At 44.8% G+C, this 20,365-nt stretch overlaps 1 protein-coding gene across 50 annotated transcripts in view; it reads right to left on the bottom strand.

Moving 5' to 3' along the window:
* Nucleotides 1-178: 178 nt before the first annotated feature.
* LOC118357956 (uncharacterized) overlaps nt 179-20,365 on the bottom strand; it is a 69,257-nt gene continuing 49,070 nt past the window's right edge. For all 50 annotated transcript variants that reach the window (XM_052479323.1, XM_052479325.1, XM_052479332.1 and 47 more), the window contains 5 exons: nt 11,874-11,970; nt 9,555-10,125; nt 9,197-9,340; nt 3,481-3,631; nt 179-1,463 (listed from right to left, as the gene is read on the bottom strand). In XM_052479323.1, the coding sequence (XP_052335283.1) occupies nt 1,324-1,463; nt 3,481-3,631; nt 9,197-9,340; nt 9,555-10,125; nt 11,874-11,970 (1,103 nt within the window). In that variant the 3' untranslated portion in view covers nt 179-1,323. The remainder of the gene's footprint in view (nt 1,464-3,480; nt 3,632-9,196; nt 9,341-9,554; nt 10,126-11,873; nt 11,971-20,365) is intronic.

The following is a 20,365-nucleotide window of genomic DNA, read 5'->3' as shown; positions in this document are numbered from 1 at the left end:
AGTTCTCCACCCACTGCTGGCACTGACTCATAGCAGAGTGACACACACACACACACACACACCAAACTGCAGAAAATTACATTGAGTTTTATGTTTCACATCTTTCTTAGATGCTTCAAACTGAGGCAGACCAGACACCACTCATAAATAATAAGCAAATGGACACATTCAACAATTACTTAATTTTCTTTATTAAACACTTTATAGATATATATATATATTTATTTATTTATTTATTTATTACTGTCAATAAACAATAACATAATATCCAATTATGGTTTACTTAAGAAAATAAAACTTGCTGTAATTGTGGGAGTCTAGATAAAGTCCAATAATAATGGAATTACTTTACACAAAAACAATAACCAATTAGGCTTCACAATAACCAACTAGGCTTCACAATAACCAATTAGGATTCACAATAACCAATTAGGATTCACAATAACCAATTAGGATTCACAATAACCAATTAGGATTCACAATAACCAATTAGGATTCACAATAACCAATTAGGCTTCACAATAACCAATTAGGATTCACAATAACCAATTAGGATTCACAATAACCAATTAGGATTCACAATAACCAATTAGGATTCACAATAACCAATTAGGCTTCACAATAACCAATTAGGATTCACAATAACCAATTAGGATTCACAATAACCAATTAGGCTTCACAATAACCAATTAGGCTTCACAATAACCAATTAGGCTTCACAACAACAACACTTGGGAGAAAAACACAACCGTGGGAAGAACAAATTAACATATAAAGGTGACGTCATAGAACTACTTTGATAGGCTTGAATATCAATAAATCATAAAATTGATAAGTGTTCAAATAACAGTCATTTTTAAAACATTACATTATAACATTAGTGTAACTTAAGGGTTATTATAAACTGGGTAGTTCGAAGTCCTGAATGCTGATTGGCTGACAGCCGTGGTATATCAGACTGTATACCACGGGTATGACAAAACATTTACTTTTAACTGCTCTAATTACATTGGTAACCAGTTTATAATGGCAATAAGGCACCTCGGGGTATGTGGTATATGGCAGCTAAGGGGTGTGTCCAGGCACTCTTCATTGCATCGTGCCTAAGACCAGCCCTGAGCCTCGGTATATTGGCCATATAACACACCCCCTCGTGCCTTATTGCTTAATTATAACATCAGTTGCCCTAGAGTGTTCAGTTCTCTTTGTGGGATAAAGAGTTCATTCTAAAAACACCCACTTGTACATCTTGAATAATAACATTGATAACAGTGAATCACACATTATTATGAGTCCTCAGTGTCTCCATGGGGAATAAAGAGTTTAAAACAGCCAGTCGTCAGTGTGTGTCTGTGTAAGACTGTCCCAGTAGCGGTCCATTATATGATGGGGCACAAACTCCTCATCACCAATTAATCTGATCGACTTGATTTGCATTATATTTCTGAGTACTGCCGATGACTCTGTAGAGAGTGAGACAAAAACAGAATTAATTCAAAACTCATGTTTATTCTCTATCGGCAACTCTGAAGTGAGAGTTAGACCAATGAATCGTTCCCAGCCGTACAATTCACACGCTGTAATGTTCATTTCCATATTTCTCCTACTCCCATAGTGTGTGTGTGTTCCTGCATCCCATCACCAGGTTGTGTATGTGTGTTTCTTCAGCAGGTTCACTATAGCCTAGGCCTCAAGTCTAGACCTATTAATGATTGAAAGATAGAGTGTGACCGCTGAATCATGTCTTCTATCTGTTGAGCTGCTCTCTCTCTCCCCCTCACTCTTTCTCTCTCGGTCTCTCCCTCCCCCTCTCTCTATCCCTCTTCCCCCCTCTCTCTTTCTCTCTCCCTCCCTCTCCCTTCCACCCCTCTCTCACTCTCTCGCTCCATCCCTTATCTCCCTCTCTTCCTCTCACTCTCCATCCCTCTCCCCCTCTCTCTCGCTCCCCCCCTCCCTCCCCTTCTCTCTCCATCCCTCTTTCCCTGCTCCCCCTCCCTCTCTCTCCCTTCCCTTCCTCTCACTCTCTCAGAGGAAACAACAATGATAGTTAACATCAGCCGGTAAGAGTTAGAGACACTAGGCAACCTGTCACATAGCAGGCTGTATAGGATAATCAACCTGTCACATAGCAGGCTGTATAGGATAATCAACCTGTCACATAGCAGGCTGTATAGGATAATCAACCTGTCACATAGCAGGCTGTTTAGGATAATCAACCAGTCACATAGCAGGCTGTATAGGATAATCAACCAGTCACATAGCAGGCTGTATAGGATAATCAACCAGTCACATAGCAGGCTGTATAGGATAATCAACCTGTCAATTAGCAGGCTGTATAGGAGAATCAACCTGTCACATAGCAGGCTGTATAGGATAATCAACCTGTCACATAGCAGGCTGTATAGGATAATCAACCTGTCACATAGCAGGCTGTTTAGGATAATCAACCTGTCACATAGCAGGCTGTATAGGATAATCAACCTGTCACATAGCAGGCTGTATAGGATAATCAACCTGTCACATAGCAGGCTGTATAGGATAATCAACCTGTCACATAGCAGGCTGTATAGGATAATCAACCTGTCACATAGCAGGCTGTATAGGATATTCAACCTGTCAATTAGCAGGCTGTATAGGATAATCAACCAGTCACATAGCAGGCTGTATAGGATAATCAACCTGTCAATTAGCAGGCTGTATAGGATAATCACCAGTCACATAGTAGGCTGTATAGGATAATCAACCAGTCACATAGCAGGCTGTATAGGATAATCAACCAGTCACATAGCAGGCTGTATAGGATAATCAACCTGTCACATAGCAGGCTGTATAGGATAATCAACCAGTCACATAGCAGGCTGTATAGGATAATCAACCTGTCACATAGCAAGCTGTATAGGATAATCAACCTGTCAATTAGCAGGCTGTATAGGATAATCAACCAGTCACATAGCAGGCTGTATAGGATAATCAACCTGTCAATTAGCAGGCTGTATAGGATAATCAACAGTCACATAGCAGGCTGTATAGGATAATCAACCAGTCACATAGCAGGCTGTATAGGATAATCAACCAGTCACATAGCAGGCTGTATAGGAGAATCAACCTGTCACATAGTAGGCTGTATAGGATAATCAACCTGTCACATAGCAGGCTGTATAGGATAATCAACCTGTCACATAGCAGGCTGTTTAGGATAATCAACCTGTCACATAGCAGGCTGTATAGGATAATCAACCTGTCACATAGCAGGCTGTATAGGATAATCAACCTGTCACATAGCAGGCTGTATAGGATAATCAACCAGTCACATAGCAGGCTGTATAGGATAATCAACCTGTCACAAAGCAGGCTGTATAGGATATTCAACCTGTCAATTAGCAGGCTGTATAGGATAATCAACCAGTCACATAGCAGGCTGTATAGGATAATCAACCTGTCAATTAGCAGGCTGTATAGGATAATCACCAACTGACAGACCTGAGAGGGGTGCCCCTGCAGAGGGGACATCCTGAGGCTGAGCAGAGGAGCCATCATGGTGTGTGGATTCGGCAGGGTTCTGTGCTGCTGGGGCTGTCACGTCCACTACGCCCAGTAAGTAACCAGACAGAGACCTGTCTCCGTACGTCACCTGTCAAAACAAAGACAAGGGTTTCCAAACCATTTCAAGAATTGGAAACTCTGTAATGTTATTGAGGAGATGTGTGTGTTATGTGTGTGTGTGTGTACGTGTATGTGTTATGTGTGTACGTTTGTGTGTGTGTGTGTGTGTGTGTGTGCGCGCGCGCGCGAGCGAGCACCAACACAAGTGCATTACTTTCTCCCACCATATTTAATGTGGCATATAACCAGGCCACTGTGACCATGGCACACTGACAAGACAGTAGAGTGACACAATCAATCTACAACCGATGGAGGCAACAACAATGGGTTAATGTTTTATAGATGTAAACCATTGCATTATATATGTAGAGAGAGGCGACTGTGGGTTACCTGAACCAATGACTGACAGCAGACCCCCCTTTAGCACCATTTAATCCATGAGCATCCATCCAGGATAAAGCCCTTCCATCTTCCATAACCATTACATAGCTATTGTAAACATATCCATGCCTTTACCCTGTGTGTGTGTGTGTGTGTTTTTGCTTTCCAAGCAAAATGAGAAAAATCAAATCAAATCAAATTTTATTTGTCACATACACATGGTTAGCAGATGTTAATGCGAGTGTAGCGAAATGCTTGTGCTTCTAGTTCCGACAATGCAGTGATAACCAACAAGTAATCTAACTAACAATTCCAAAACTACTGTCTTATACACAGTGTAAGGGGATAAAGAATATGTACATAAGGATATATGAATGAGTGATGGTACAGGGCAGCATACAGTAGATGGTATCGAGTACAGTATATACATATGAGATGAGTATGTAGACAAAGTAAACAAAGTGGCATAGTTAAAGTGGCTAGTGATACATGTATTACATAAGGATGCAGTCGATGATATAGAGTACAGTATATACGTATGCATATGAGATGAATAATGTAGGGTAAGTAACATTATATAAGGTAGCATTGTTTAAAGTGGCTAGTGATATATTTACATCATTTCCCATCAATTCCCATTATTAAAGTGGCTGGAGTTGGGTCAGTGTCAATGTCAGTGTGTTGGCAGCAGCCACTCAATATTAGTGGTGGCTGTTTAACAGTCTGATGGCCTTGAGATAGAAGCTGTTTTTCAGTCTCTCGGTCCCAGCTTTGATGCACCTGTACTGACCTCGCCTTCTGGATGATAGCGGGGTGAACAGGCAGTGGCTCGGGTGGTTGATGTCCTTGATGATCTTTATGGCCTTCCTGTAACATCGGGTGGTGTAGGTATCCTGGAGGGCAGGTAGTTTGCCCCTGGTGATGCGTTGTGCAGACCTCACTACCCTCTGGAGAGCCTTACGGTTGAGGGCGGAGCAGTTGCCGTACCAGGCGGTGATACAGCCCGCCAGGATGCTCTCGATTGTGCATCTGTAGAAGTTTGTGAGTGCTTTTGGTGACAAGCCAAATTTCTTCAGCCTCCTGAGGTTGAAGAGGCGCTGCTGCGCCTTCTTCACGACGCTGTCAGTGTGAGTGGACCAATTCAGTTTGTCTGTGATGTGTATGCCGAGGAACTAAAAACGTGCTACCCTCTCCACTACTGTTCCATCGATGTGGATAGGGGGGTGTTCCCTCTGCTGTTTCCTGAAGTCCACAATCATCTCCTTAGTTTTGTTGACGTTGAGTGTGAGGTTATTTTCCTGACACCACACTCCGAGGGCCCTCACCTCCTCCCTGTAGGCCGTTTCGTCGTTGTTGGTTATCAAGCCTACCACTGTTGTGTCGTCCGCAAACTTGATGATTGAGTTGGAGGCGTGCGTGGCCACGCAGTCGTGGGTGAACAGGGAGTACAGGAGAGGGCTCAGAACGCACCTTGTGGGGCCCCCGTGTTGAGGATCAGCGGGGAGGAGATGTTGTTGCCTACCCTCACCACCTGGGGGGCGGCCCGTCAGGAAGTCCAGTACCCAGTTGCACTGGGCGGGGTCGAGACCCAGGGTCTCGAGCTTGATGACGAGCTTGGAGGGTACTATGGTGTTGAATGCCGAGCTGTAGTCGATGAACAGCATTCTCACATAGGTATTCCTCTTGTCCAGGTGGGTTAGGGCAGTGTGCAGTGTGGTTGAGATTGCATCGTCTGTGGACCTATTTGGGCGGTAAGCAAATTGGAGTGGGTCTAGGGTGTCAGGTAGGGTGGAGGTGATATGGTCCTTGACTAGTCTCTCAAAGCACTTCATGATGACGGAAGTGAGTGCTACGGGGCGGTAGTCGTTTAGCTCAGTTACCTTAGCTTTCTTGGGAACAGGAATAATGGTGGCCCTCTTGAAGCATGTGGGAACAGCAGACTGGTATAGGGATTGATTGAATATGTCCGTAAACACACCGGCCAGCTGGTCTGCGCATGCTCTGAGGGCGTGGCTGGGGATGCCGTCTGGGCCTGCAGCCTTGCGAGGGTTAACACGTTTAAATGTCTTACTCACCTCGGCTGCAGTGAAGGAGAGACCGCATGTTTTCGTTGCAGGCCGTGTCAGTGGCACTGTATTGTCCTCAAAGCGGGCAAAAAAGTTATTTAGTCTGCCTGGGAGCAAGACATCCTGGTCCGTGACTGGGCTGGGTTTCTTCTTGTAGTCCGTGATTGACTGTAGACCCTGCCACATGCCTCTTGTGTCTGAGCCGTTGAATTGAGATTCTACTTTGTCTCTGTACTGACGCTTAGCTTGTTTAATAGCCTTGCGGAGGGAATAGCTGCACTGTTTGTATTCGGTCATGTTACCAGACACCTTGCCCTGATTAAAAGCAGTGGTTCGCGCTTTCAGTTTCACGCGAATGCTGCCATCAATCCACGGTTTCTGGTTAGGGAATGTTTTTATCGTTGCTATGGGAACGACATCTTCAACGCACGTTCTAATGAACTCGCACACCGAATCAGCGTATTCGTCAATATTGTTATCTGACGCAATACGAAACATGTCCCAGTCCACGTGATGGAAGCAGTCTTGGAGTGTGGAGTCAGCTTGGTCGGACCAGCGTTGGACAGACCTCAGCGTGGGAGCCTCTTGTTTAAGTTTCTGTTAGTAGGCAGGGATCAACAAAATGGAGTCGTGGTCAGCTTTTCCGAAAGGGGGGCGGGGCAGGGCCTTATATGCGTCGTGGAAGTTAGAGTAACAATGATCCAAGGTTTTACCACCCCTGGTTGCGCAATCGATATGCTGATAAAATTTAGGGAGTCTTGTTTTCAGATTAGCTTTGTTAAAATCCCCAGCTACAATGAATGCAGCCTCCGGATAAATGGTTTCCAGTTTGCAAAGAGTTAAATAAAGTTTGTTAAGAGCCATCGATGTGTCTGCTTGGGGGGGGGATATATACAGCTGTGATTATAATCGAAGAGAATTCTCTTGGTAGATAATGCGGTCTACATTTGATTGTGAGGAATTCTAAATCAGGTGAACAGAAGGATTTGAGTTCCTGTATGTTTCTTTCATCACACCATGTCTCGTTAGTCATGAGGCATACGCCCCCGCCACTCTTCTTACCAGAAAGATGTTTGTTTCTGTCGGCGCGATGCGTGGAGAAACCCGTTGGCTGCACCGCCCCGGATAGCGTCTCTCCAGTGAGCCATGTTTCCGTGAAGCAGAGAACGTTACAGTCTCTGATGTCCCTCTGGAATGCTACCCTTGCTCGGATTTCATCAACCTTGTTGTCAAGAGACTGGACATTGGCAAGAAGAATGCTAGGGAGTGGTGCACGATGTGCCCGTGTCCGGAGTCTGACCAGAAGACCGCTACGTTTCCCTCTTTTACGAAGTCGTTTTTTGGGGTCGCTGCATGGAATCAATTCCGTTGACCTGTTTGTAAGGCAGAACACAGGATCCGCGTCGCGAAAACATATTCTTGGTCGTACTGATGGTGAGTTGACGCTGATCTTATATTCAGTAGTTCTTCTCGACTGTATGTAATGAAACCTAAGATGACCTGGGGTACTAATGTAAGAAATAACACGTAAAAAAACAAAAAACTGCATAGTTTCCTAGGAACGCGAAGCGAGGCGGCCATCTCTGTCGGCGCCGGAAGTAGTCAAAGAGTGCAGAGCGGAGGGTCTATCTTCTTAGGCTTTAGCTGTCCTCTAGCTGTGCTTCAGCTGTCCTCTAGCTGTGCTTCAGCTGTCACCTAACTGTGCTTCAGCTGTCCTCTAGCTGTCCTCTAGCTGTGCTTCAGCTGTCCTCTAGCTGTGCTTCAGCTGTCCTTTAACTGTGCTTCAGCTGTTCTCTAGCTGTGTTTCAGCTGTCCTCTAGCTGTCCTCGAACTGTGCTTCAGCTGTCCTCTAACTGTCCTCTAGCTGTCCTCTAGCTGTGCTTCAGCTGTTCTCTAGCTGTGCTTCAGCTGTCCTCTAACTGTCCTCTAGCTATGCTTCAGCTGTCCTCTAGCTGTGCTTCAGCTGTCCTCTAGCTGTGCTTCAGCTGTCCTCTAGCTGTGCTTCAGCTGTCCTCTAACTGTGCTTCAGCTGTCCTCTAACTGTCCCCTAACTGTGCTTCAGCTGTCCTCTAACTGTCCTCTAGCTATGCTTCAGCTGTCCTCTAGCTGTGCTTCAGCTGTCCTCTAGCTGTGCTTCAGCTGTCCTCTAGCTGTGCTTCAGCTGTCCTCTAACTGTGCTTCAGCTGTCCTCTAACTGTCCCCTAGCTGTGCTTCAGCTGTCCTCTAACTGTCCCCTAGCTGTGCTTCAGCTGTCCTCTAACTGTGCTTCAGCTATCCCCTTGAAATCAATAATAAAATCACTATAAATCTATAGATGGTTATGTCTATCTTATGAAGCAATCCTCTTTCAATGTACCACATAGCAGCATTCGTCAGCCAAGACAACATTCAGCTTTACGGCCCACAATGCACCAACAAGTCTAGAACAGCAGACACGCCCTAGAATCAGATAAGATTCAGTATGTTGACCACGACAGCCAACAGTTCTACAGTTTGTTAGACATCGCTAGGGAGATGACAATCCAACGTCAATAGTCCTGGCAAGTGTTTTTGTGTGTGTGTGTGTGTTTCTTCTTATGTAAGAGAGAAGGTTTTGATATGATCATGGTCAAAGAGATCAAGATAAATCCAAATACTCGATCTGTTTCCGTTTCCAAAGTAAATATTTAAACCAATTAAATAAGCACAGAACAAACTGAAACTCAGCCAGATCATTAGGAATGAGTCAACTTCATTATTTTTCTTATGAAAACTTTAGTAACAAAACACTGTACCAGTTCTCCAGAATGTGATGTGTTTTGCTATGTTCGACCGTTGAGTTAACACCCCAAATTAAGTACAAACACCTATTTCAATCCATTTCAAGCACTGGGGCTAACTTCTCTACCAGCTTGGGCTCAGGTCTTTCCTAGATTAATTCCCAGACAGGGGTGCAAAGGTCCCCAAAGCAACACACACTTTTAGGTGGGGAGAAAGAGAACTAACTTTAGGCTACCTGAACATCATTTTCAGCAAGGTATGCAGTCAAGGAAATGCAGTGCAAAATATTCTAAGATTTGTCACATTAAATGATCAATGTGTTTGTCGTCTTTGTGTAGCACTAGGTGTGTTTTAGTGACTCAGGAAGACTGTAGTGTAGTGTTGACCTTGTCCCAGGCGTAGGCTGAGGAAACAGGGATGTTGTTTCCCAGGATAGCCGCTACCCAGAGCTCTGGGGCCTGGAACTCTCTGCCCGTGACGCTGTCTCTGATCCAGCCTTCTAGGAGCAGAGACGCCTGGTGGACACAGCCCTGGAAGACAGAACAGAATATGGCCATATCATTTAAACCATTCCATTGAAATATTAGGAAATATATGATTTTATATGAATGTTAAATGGACCTTTCTAACGAAATATATACTGTGTATGACGTTCCTCATCGAAAACAACGAGGACAATGTGAATCGAACTTACCTTCCTGAATTGATTACATTTAAATGGAATTGCCCCCAGCCCTGCCTCACCCTCCACATCAGCTGTAGTACATCCTCTCCTGGTGTGATGACCCCTTTCTTGATGAGCCCGATCAACTTCCTGTTCTCTTCTCCATCACTGGCCGTCCATTGTTGTAACACATTGCTTCCCATGTCAAGGGTGTTTCCATGTTGTGGTTTGCTGTTTCTATTTCCTTGTTGTGATGGAAAGGTAGTGTTGTTTTTGTTGTTGTCATCCCGGTGTTGTGTTGGATGTTTTCGAGGCGGCGCTACCTGAGATGTCTGGCTACTACCTTCTTGTTTGTCTCGGTTGTCGTGACTACCAGTAGAGCTAAACAAGGGGGAAGCGTGGCTCCCCTCCTGGTTGCCTGCGAGGCTCCTTTCTGAGGGAGCAGGGCTGGAAGTGGTGGTTGATGAGTGGGAGATGTTCTGATCTCTCCCTGTCTGGGAGTGCTGAGTCAGGGTCGGGCCCTTCCAGGTGCGGAGCTGGAGCTTGAGGTCGCTTTGCTTCTGGAGGATACCCAGCAGCCTCTTCTGACGCGACGCCAACGAAGTCAGCTGACTACGCAGCACTCCCTGCCGGAACGAGTCTGACGCTATCCTGCAGGAGAAGAAGAAGAGGAGAGGACGAGGAGGAGAAGGAAAGGAGGAAGGAGGAAAGGAAGAAGGAAGACGAGGAGGGAGAAGAGGAAATGAAGGAGGAGGAGGAGGAAGAGGAGGAAAGGAGGAGAAGGAAGAGGAGAGGGAAAGGAAGACGGAGGAGAAGGAAGAGGAAAGGAAGACGGGGAGAAGGAAGAGAAGAAGAGGAAGATGAGGAGGAAGAGAAGTTGAAGGAGAATAACTTATCCATGTATTATCCATACAACAAAGTATTTTAGGAATGTATCTACCCTTACCAGACAAACCCTGGATGCTCAACTCTTCCCATAATAAACTCATAACTCATAATGAACCTTTACAGTACTGACCCTAATACATGTTGACCCCCACAGAGATACACTATATATACAAAATGATGTGGACACCCCTTCAAATGAGTGGATTTGGCACAGGTGTGGCTGAAAATCAACCATGCAGCCATGCAATCTCCATAGACAAACTTTGGCAGTAGAATGGTCTTACTGAAGAGCTCAGAGACGTTCAATGTGGCACCGTTATAGGATGCCACCTTTCCAACAAGTCAGTGTGTCAAATTTCTGCACTGCTAGAACTGCCCCAGTCAACTGTAAGTTCTGTTATTGTGAAGTGGAAACGCCTAGGATCAACAATTTGCTGAAGTGAGTAAAAATAGTCTTTCCTCGTTTGTAACACTCCCTACTGAGTTCCTAACTGCGTCTGGAAGCAACGTCAGCACAATAACTGTTTGTCAGGAGCTTCATGAAATGGGCTTCCATGGCCGAGCAGCCGCACACAAGCCTAAAATCACCATGCACAATGCCAAGCGCCGGCTGGAGTGGTGTAAAGCTCGCCGGCATTGGACTCTGGAGAAGTGGAAACACGTTCTCTAGAGGGATGAATCACACTTCACCATCTAGCTGCCTCTTTATAACGCACATTGTTGAAGAAAAGTTTCAAATTAAATCATGCTGCCAGATTATAATGAGGTTTAATAATGTTTTAATGAGTTATTTATATATATATATATCCCCCCTTCGTGATAACGATCTTGTCTCATCGCTGCAACGCCCCAAAAGGCTCAGGAGAGGTGAAGGTCGAGTCATGCTTCCTCCAAAACATGACCCACCAAACTGCACTTCTTACCACCCGCTCGCTTAACCTGAAGGCCAGCTGCACCAAAGTGTCGGAGGAATCACCGTTCAACTGATGACCATGGTCAGCCTGCAGGCGCCCGGCCCGCCACAAGGAGTCGCTAGAGCGCGATGAGCCAAGAAAAGCCCCGCGGCCAAAACCTCCCCTAACCTGGACGACGCTGGGGCAATTGTGTGCCGCCCAATGGGACTCCGGTTCACAGCCGCTTGTGGGATAGAACCCCAGGCTATAGTGACGCCGCAACATATGAGGTTTTATAATGAGGTTTCATAATTAAGAATTATTAATGATGAGGTTTAAGCTTTGCAAAATGCTTTCGCACGACAAGAAGGTCACCCTTTCTGTTCTTTAATTCTATGCACCCCACTGTTTGCTTTAGTCACTGACTCACCAATAAGCTGAGTCACACAGCAGAGCTTGATAAACATCACACTCAGGATGCTGGTGTGTGTGTGTGTGTGTGTGTGTGTGTGTGTGTGTGTGTGTGTTTGGGTGGGGTGCATGTGTGTGTGTACAAAACATCATAAACTTGAAACTCAAGATGTTGTGAAGCAATAGAAAGCCGTGTTGTTTCCAGACCTGTACTTCTTGGTGAGGTCATCTTTCTCTGCCTGCTGTTTCTCCAGCACAACATTCAGAACACTCTGGATCTCTGATAGCGCCATCGTCAATTTGTCTACAGGGAAATTTAAACAAATGAGTAGGTGAGGGTATGTCAGAAAGGTTCTCTGGAGAGATGAATCACAAAACTTGTTTTAAGACAACAAAAACCTCCCAGCTCAGCGTTGGTTTTTGGTGGTGATGCTAAGCCAGTGCTCTGACAAACTCTGAGCCAGGAGTAAAATCAACTCCTAAAAAGTTTATCTCAGCTGGTAATCACGACAGCTTGAGGTACCGCAAAGGAAAGATAGTGATGACGCTGATTGACATTGTAGCAAGTATGTGGAATAACCAACGCTCCAGAGAACCACGGTGAATGTGACTGTACATCGAATGTTGCAATGGTAAAACATTTGAAATAATTGTCGCCTTACACCATCACTTTGCCTACTCTTAATTGCCTAATATATTGGCATGCATATTTTGCATATTTCATTATAATATATTTTTTTAATTCTGAAGGTTGTTAGAAGCATAATTTTGACAATATTAACATAACACACTCGTCACTCCGTTTAATAACTCTAAATCGCTTTGGCAAAGTAGGTGTCAAGTCACTTGATGATAAAGTTGTATTCAACTTTTGAAAGGTCTGTCATTTTCGTCAACACAGTCAAAGTTAACATAAACCAGCTAGATACCTTCAAATAAATAAAACGGAACATAATACAAAAGAAACACGGACATGAAACAGAAACAATAACGCCTGGGGAAGGAACCAAAGGGAGGGACATATATAGGGAAGGAACCAAAGGGAGGGACATATATAGGGAATGAACCAATGGGAGTGACATATATAGGGAAGGAACCAATGGGAGTGACATATATAGGGAAGGAACCAATGGGAGTGACATATATAGGGAAGGAACCAATGGGAGGGACATATATAGGGAAGGAACCAAAGGGAGGGACATATATAGGGAAGGAACCAAAGGGAGGGACATATATAGGGAAGGAACCAAAGGGAGGGACATATATAGGGAAGGAACCAAAGGGAGGGACATATATAGGGAAGGAACCAATGGGAGGGACATATATAGGGAAGGAACCAATGGGAGGGACATATATAGGGAAGGAACCAATGGGAGGGACATATATAGGGAAGGAACCAAAGGGAGGGACATATATAGGAAGGAACAAAGGGAGGACATATATAGGGAAGGAACCAAAGGGAGGGACATATATAGGGAAGGAACCAAAGGGAGGGACATATATAGGGAAGGAACCAATGGGAGGAACCAAAGGGACATATATAGGGAAGGAACCAAAGGGAGGGACATATATAGGGAAGGAACCAATGGGAGGGACATATATAGGGAAGGAACCAAAGGGAGGGACATATATAGGGAAGGAACCAAAGGGAGGGACATATATAGGGAGGAACCAATGGGACATATAGGGAAGGAACCAATGGGAGAGACATATATAGGGAAGGAACCAATGGGAGTGACATATATAGGGAAGGAACCAATGGGAGTGACATATAGGGAAGGAACCTATGGGAGTGACATATATAGGGAAGGAACCAATGGGAGGGACATATATAGGGAAGGAACCAAAGGGAGTGACATATATAGGGAAGGAACCAATGGGAGTGACATATATAGGGAAGGAACCAAAGGGAGGGACATATATAGGGAAGGAACCAATGGGAGGGACATATATAGGGAAGGAACCAATGGGAGGGACATATATAGGGAAGGAACCAATGGGAGGGACATATATAGGAAGGAACCAATGGGAGTGACATATATAGGGAAGGAACCAATGGGAGTGACATTTCAAGCCAATACTCAATGAAAGTGTCAATTCAATTCAATTCAATTCAAGGGCTTTATTGGCATGGGAAACATGTGTTAACATTGCCAAAGCAAGTGAGGTAGACAACATACAAAGTGAATATATAAAGTGAAAAACAACAAAAATTAACAGTAAACATTACACATACAACAGTTTCAAAACAGTAAAGACATTACAAATGTCATATTATATATATATATATATATATATATATATATATATATATATATATACACAATGTACAAATAATTAAAGGACACAAGATAAAATAAATAAGCATAAATATGGGTTGTATTTACAATGGTGTTTGTTCTTCACTGGTTGCCCTTTTCTCGTGGCAACAGGTCACAAATCTTGCTGCTGTGATGGCACACACAATTTCACCCAGTAGGTATGGGAGTTTTTCAAAATTGGATATGTTTTCGAATTCTTTGTGGATCTGTGTGATCTGGGGGAAATACGTCTCTAATATGGTCATACATTGGGCAGGAGGTTAGGAAGTGCAGCTCAGTTTCCACCTCATTTTGTGGGCAGTGAGCACATAGCCTGTCTTCTCTTGAGAGCCATGTCTGCCTACGGCCCTTTCTCAATAGCAAGGCTATGCTCACTGAGTCTGTACATAGTCAAAGCTTTCCTTAATTTTGGGTCAGTCACAGTGGTCAGGTATTCTGCCGCTGTGTACTCTCTGTGTAGGGCCAAATAGCATTCTAGTTTGCTCTGTTTTTTTGTTAATTCTTTCCAATGTGTTAAGTAATTATCTTTTTGTTTTCTCATGATTTGGTTGGGTCTAATTGTGCTGTTGTCCTGGGGCTCTGTAGGGTGTGTTTGTGTTTGTGAACAGAGCCCCAGGACCAGTTTGCTTAGGGGACTCTTCTCCAGGTTCATCTCTCTGTTTGTGATGGCTTTGTTATGGAAGGTTTGTGAATCGCTTCCTTTTAGGTGGTTGTAGAATTTAATGGCTCTTTTCTGGATTTTGATAATTAGTGGGTATCGGCCTAATTCTGCTCTGCATGCATTATTTGGTGTTTTACGTTGTACACGGAGGATATTTTTGCAGAATTCTGCGTGCAGAGTCTCAATTTGGTGTTTGTCCCATTTTGTGAAGTCTTGGTTGGTGAGCGGCGGACCCCAGACCTCACAACCATAAAGGGCAATGGGCTCTATGACTGATTCAAGTATTTTTAGCCAAATCCTAATTGGTATGTTGAAATTTATGTTTCTTTTGATGGCATAGAATGCCCTTCTTGCCTTGTCTCTCAGATCGTTCACACCTTTGTGGAAGTTACCTGTGGCGCTGATGTTTAGGCCAAGGTATGTATAGTTTTTGTGTGCTCTAGGGCAACAGTGTCGAGATGGAATTTGTATTTGTGGTCCTGGTGACTCGACCTTTTTGGAACACCATTATTTTGGTCTTACTGAGATTTACTGTCAGGGCCCAGGTCTGACAGAATCTGTCATAAGATCTAGGTGCTGCTGTAGGCCCTCCTTGGTTGGTGACAGAAGCACCAGATCATCAGCAAACAGCAGACATTTGACTTCGGATTCCAGGGAGGCCGGGTGCTGCAGACTTTTCTAGTGCCCGCCAGTTCGTTGATATATATGTTGAAGAGGGTGGGGCTTAAGCTGCATCCCTGTCTAACCCCAATCACCCTGTGTGAAGAAATGTGTGTGTTTTTGCCAATTTTAACCGCACACTTGTTGTTTGTGTACATGGATTTTATAATGTCATATGTTTTACCCCCAACACCACTTTCCATCAGTTTATATAGCAGACCCTCATGCCAAATTGAGTCGAAGGCTTTTTGAAATCAACAAAGCATGAAGACTTTGCCTTTGTTTTGGTTTGTTTGGTTGTCAATTAAGGTGTGCAGGGTGAATACATGGTCTGTTGTACGGTAATTTGGTAAAAGCCAATTTGACATTTGCTCAGTACATTGTTTTCATTGAGGAAATGTACGAGTCTGCTGTTAATAATAATGCAGAGGATTTTCCCAAGGTTACTGTTGACACATATTCCACGGTAGTTATTGGGGTCAAATTTGTCTCCACTTTTGTGGATTGGGGTGATCAGTCCTTGGTTCCAAATATTGGGGAAGATGCCAGAGCTAAGTATGATGTTAAAGAGTTTTAGTATAGCCAGTTGGAATTTGTTGTCTGTATATTTGATCATTTCATTGAGGATACCATCGACACCACAGGCCTTTTTGGGTTGGAGGGTTTTTATTTTGTCCTGTAACTCATTCAATGTAATTGGAGAATCCAGTGGGTTCTGGTAGTCTTTAATAGTTGATTCTAAGATCTGTAGTTGATCATGTATATGTTTTTGCTCTTTGTTCTTTGTTATAGAACCAAAAAAGATGGAGAAGTGGTTTACCCAGACATCTCCATTTTGGATAGATAATTCTTCGTGTTGTTGTTTGTTTAGTGTTTTCCAATTTTCCCAGAAGTGGTTAGAGTCTATGGATTCTTCAATTGCATTGAGCTGATTTCTGACATGCTGTTCCTTCTTTTTCCGTAGTGTGTTTCTGTATTGTTTTAGTGATTCACCATAGTGAAGGCGTAACTCAGGTTTTCCGGGTCTCTATGTTTTTGGTTGGACAGGTTTCTCAATTTCTTTCTTAGATTTTTGCATTCCTCATCAAACCATTTGTCATTATTGTTAATTTTCTTCGGTTTCTATTTGAGATTTTTAGATTTGATAGGGAAGCTGAGAGGTCAAATATACTGTTAAGATTTTCTACTGCCAAGTTTACACCTTCACTATTACAGTGGAACGTTTTACCCAGGAAATTGTCTAAAAGGGATTGAATTTGTTGTTGCCTAATTGTTTTTTGGTAGGTTTCCAAACTGCATTCCTTCCACCTATAGCATTTCTTAATGTTACTCAGTTCCTTTGGCTTTGATGCCTCGTGGTTGAGTATTGCTCTGTTTAAGTAGACTGTGATTTTGCTGTGGTCTGATAGGGGTGTCAGTGGGCTGACTGTGAACGCTCTGAGAGATTCTGGGTTGAGGTCAGTGATAAAGTAGTCTACAGTACTACTGCCAAGAGATGAGCTATAGGTGTATCTACCATAGGAGTCCCCTCGAAGCCTACCGTTGACTATGTACATACCCAGCGTGCGACAGAGCTGCAGGAACCCGTTTTTGTTGGTTATGTTGTCATAGTTGTGCCTAGGGGGCATATGTGGGAGGGATGCTGTCACCTCCAGGCAGATGTTTGTCCCCCTGTGTGCTGAGGTGTCAGGTTCTTGTCCGGTTCTGGCATTTAGGTCGCCACAGACTAGTACATGTCCCTGGGCCTGGAAATGATTGATTTCGCCCTCAGGATGGAGAAGCTGTCTTCATTAAAATATGGGGATTCTAGTGGGGGGATATAGGTAGCACACAGGAGGACATTTTTCTCTGTTAGGATAATTTCCTTTTGAATTTCTAGCCAAATGTAGAATGTTCCTGTTTTGATTAATTTAATGGAACAGTTAGGTCTGCTCTATACCAAATTAGCATACCCCCTGAGTCCCTTCCCTGTTTCACACCTGGTAGTTTGGTGGATGGGACTACCAGCTCTCTGTAACCTAGAGGGCAACCAGTGGGTCCGTCTCCTCTATACCAGGTTTCTTGCTGGATGACAATGTCTGTGTTACCGATTTCTTTGGTGAAGTCCGGGTTTCTGCTCTTTAGGCCAAAGGCAGATGACCTCAGGCCTTGGATATTCAGGATGATATAGTGAAGGCTTTTGTTCCATAGAATGTCCAATGTTGTTGGTCGTGTGGTTTGGCCTCAGGCCAGTAAGTGTGAAGGCCTGCTGAATCTGGTACATGCTATTGGCTTGGGCGAGTGTGAGAGTGGGGGACTGTTTGCCCGCTCACTACCTGGGCGTATGTGTGGCTTCCATGTTGAGGCCGTCTTTGCGGGGTGGGGTGCATGGGGTGGGCAGGAGTGGCATAGGTCTGATCTGAGGGGCCTAAATGGGGTGTGGGCATGGTTGACGTGGGGGGGTTGATTGGTTGGGGTGGGGGTGTGGATGTGTCTGGGTGTACTGTGGTCTGGATGTAATTCCTCTTGGCGTGGGTCCTCTATGTGTAGGTCAGGGGGTCCTGCAGGTCTGGGAGGGTGTCTCGCTGGTCTGGGTGGAAGGATCTGTTGCTCCTGTGTGAAGTGTTGGGGATACGTTTGAGACATAAAGGTGGGCACTGCTGCCTTGTAGAAGTGGACCTGGTCATAGAACAAGTCCAGGGTGGAGTGGTGGGCCAGGAAAACATTTGGTTTTGACAAATACTTGCGTTTACCCGCTGTATTGTGGCAAGGAAGTCTTTTCGTGGTAGCAGGGTGGAGATAACCACTTGTGCGTTGGGGAAAGTAGAAGAAGCCTTTTCAATCACTCCCTTCAGTGCTGTTGCCACCCTTTCCTGCTGTGCTCTCAGGTCGTTTGTGCCTGTGTGTATTATTATGTGGCTGGGTGAACCTAGTTGGTCCTCAGACAGAAGGTCGAGGGCACGCTGGGTGTTTGGACACCAGAGTTTAGACACACTATGTTTGGGAAAAAGTTTTTTTCTTCTATATATTTCCCATTTGAGTCCATAAGTAGTACAATCTGTGTCTTGTGTTTGTCCTCAGTGGGTGTGAACCAAGAAGGGCTTCAGGGTGGCTGACAGGGGGTGCTCGGAGGGGTGAAGCTGGGCTTGTGGTTCTTCATTTGTCTGTTCTGGTGACTCTATGGACTGCTGTGGTGTCGAAACTTTTGTCAGGTGCTGGGGTGGGCTGTTCTGCTGGCTTCTCTGTGGGGGTGGCCACCTCTCTAGTGGGTTGTTCTCTGTCACACGCCGTCCCCCTCAACCTCTCCTCCGTCCCCCTCAATGGGATCCCCCTCAACCTCTCCTCCACCAGCAGTCCGATCCTCTCCTCTAATGCTCTGTTCTTCTCCTGATTCTGCTCTTTCTCCTGTTGAAGTTGTCTCACCACAGGAGTGCAGATATGTCTCTGTCCACCTCCAGCTCTCCGGGTCTGGTTAAGGTTGTTGTGCTGGACTGTTGTCTGGGTCTGTGCTGACTGAAGTGTAATCACCTGCTGTTCCAGCTCCACCTGTCTTACCTCCAGCTGGGTGAATTTGTCCTTCATTTCAATGAGGGAGTGGTAGTCCGTGCTGGGAGGTTGACTCTCCGCTGGGGTTGCTCGTCTGTGGTGTTACATAATGAAGAGCTCTGGTTTGACCCGCTCGGGGTGGGGGTATCTTTATCAAGGGAGAGCTTCTCCTGTTGGGCTAATACTTTGATTAGGTGAAAGTCCAGCTGAAGCTGTTTGTGGTTACTTTGACATACGATCACTGTTCCGGACTTATAGATATTTATATTACATGACTCAGAGTCCTCGTTATCAAGTATTCTGAGTTTCCACCCCTCGGTAATCCCCGCTCTCGTAACAGAGGGGTAGTGTGCTAATATAGCACTGTGCCATGCCCGGGGATGGTTTGTGTGGAAGATAAGGTTGCTGATGTTCCCATTTTTGTAATAGTCAGCAAAAAGTGTCTCTTGATTTTCCATAAGGAGCTTCATTTTGTAATCTTTTCTTGACTTCTCATTCTTTACATGCACAGGGTACTGTATTTTAATTGCCTCTGAACAGCGGGAGGGAGCTTCTAAGGCCTCTCCATTTGGTTGGGGTAGACTGTGTGACTCTCCTGCCATTGTTGGGCTAATGGGCTTTGACACCTCTCACTTGACACGTCAGTGCTAGTTGAAGCTGTATCAAGCTTGGCAGAATTATGTTAGAATTCAGTCCTTATAAAGTAATGTTGTGTATTTTTCTTCTTGGCTTTTGGAAATAAGATATAGTTTCAGCCTAAGCATTACTCACTCAGTTCCAGGTTGGATGGTGTTTTCAGGTTTCTGTTGTTTTCCAGAGAATTTGCTGTATAGGAAAAATCCTTGGTAGTTGTGAACCTTCCAGGTGATTCCGAACCAAAATCAGGTTGTAGGTTTTAAGTTTTGATTTGAAGTAGGGGTTATGTTGTAGAGGTAAAATCAGTATGTGTTCCAGACAAAAAATCTAAGTTTATCTGACTCTTAATCTATCTTTTTTAAAGAAAATGCTGAAAAATGCAGGAGCTGATCTGAACCTGACCTCTCTCTCTCTCTAGCCATCTCTGCATCATTGTCAAGCCTCCTTAAAAGTTTACCTTCAGGGCCTCCCGGGTGACGCAGTGGCTAAGGGTGCTGTACTGCAGCGCCAGCTGTGCCACCAGAGACTCTGGGTTTGCGCCCAGGCTCTGTCGTAACTGACCGGGAGGTCCGTGGGGCGACGCACAATTGGCCTAGCGTCGTCTGGGTTAGGGAGGGTTTGGCCGGTAGGGAAATCCTTTTCTCATCACGCACCAGCGACTCCTGTGGCGGGCCGGGTGCAGTGCGCACTAACCAAGGTTGCCAGATGCACGGTGTTTCCTACGACACATTGGTGTGGCTGGCTTCCCGGGGTTGGAGGGCGCTGTGTTAAGAAGCAGTGCGGCTTGGTTGGGTTGTGTATCGGAGGACGCATGACTTTCAACCTTTGTCTCTCCCGAGCCCGTACGGGAGATAGTAGAACAATTGGATACCATGAAAACAATTGGATACCATGAA

The sequence above is a fragment of the Oncorhynchus keta genome, chromosome 25, assembly GCF_023373465.1.
Source record: "Oncorhynchus keta strain PuntledgeMale-10-30-2019 chromosome 25, Oket_V2, whole genome shotgun sequence".
Taxonomy (NCBI): domain Eukaryota; kingdom Metazoa; phylum Chordata; class Actinopteri; order Salmoniformes; family Salmonidae; genus Oncorhynchus; species Oncorhynchus keta.
The sequence above is the reverse complement of the archived record's forward strand: the minus strand, read 5'-3'. Positions and strand labels throughout refer to the sequence as shown.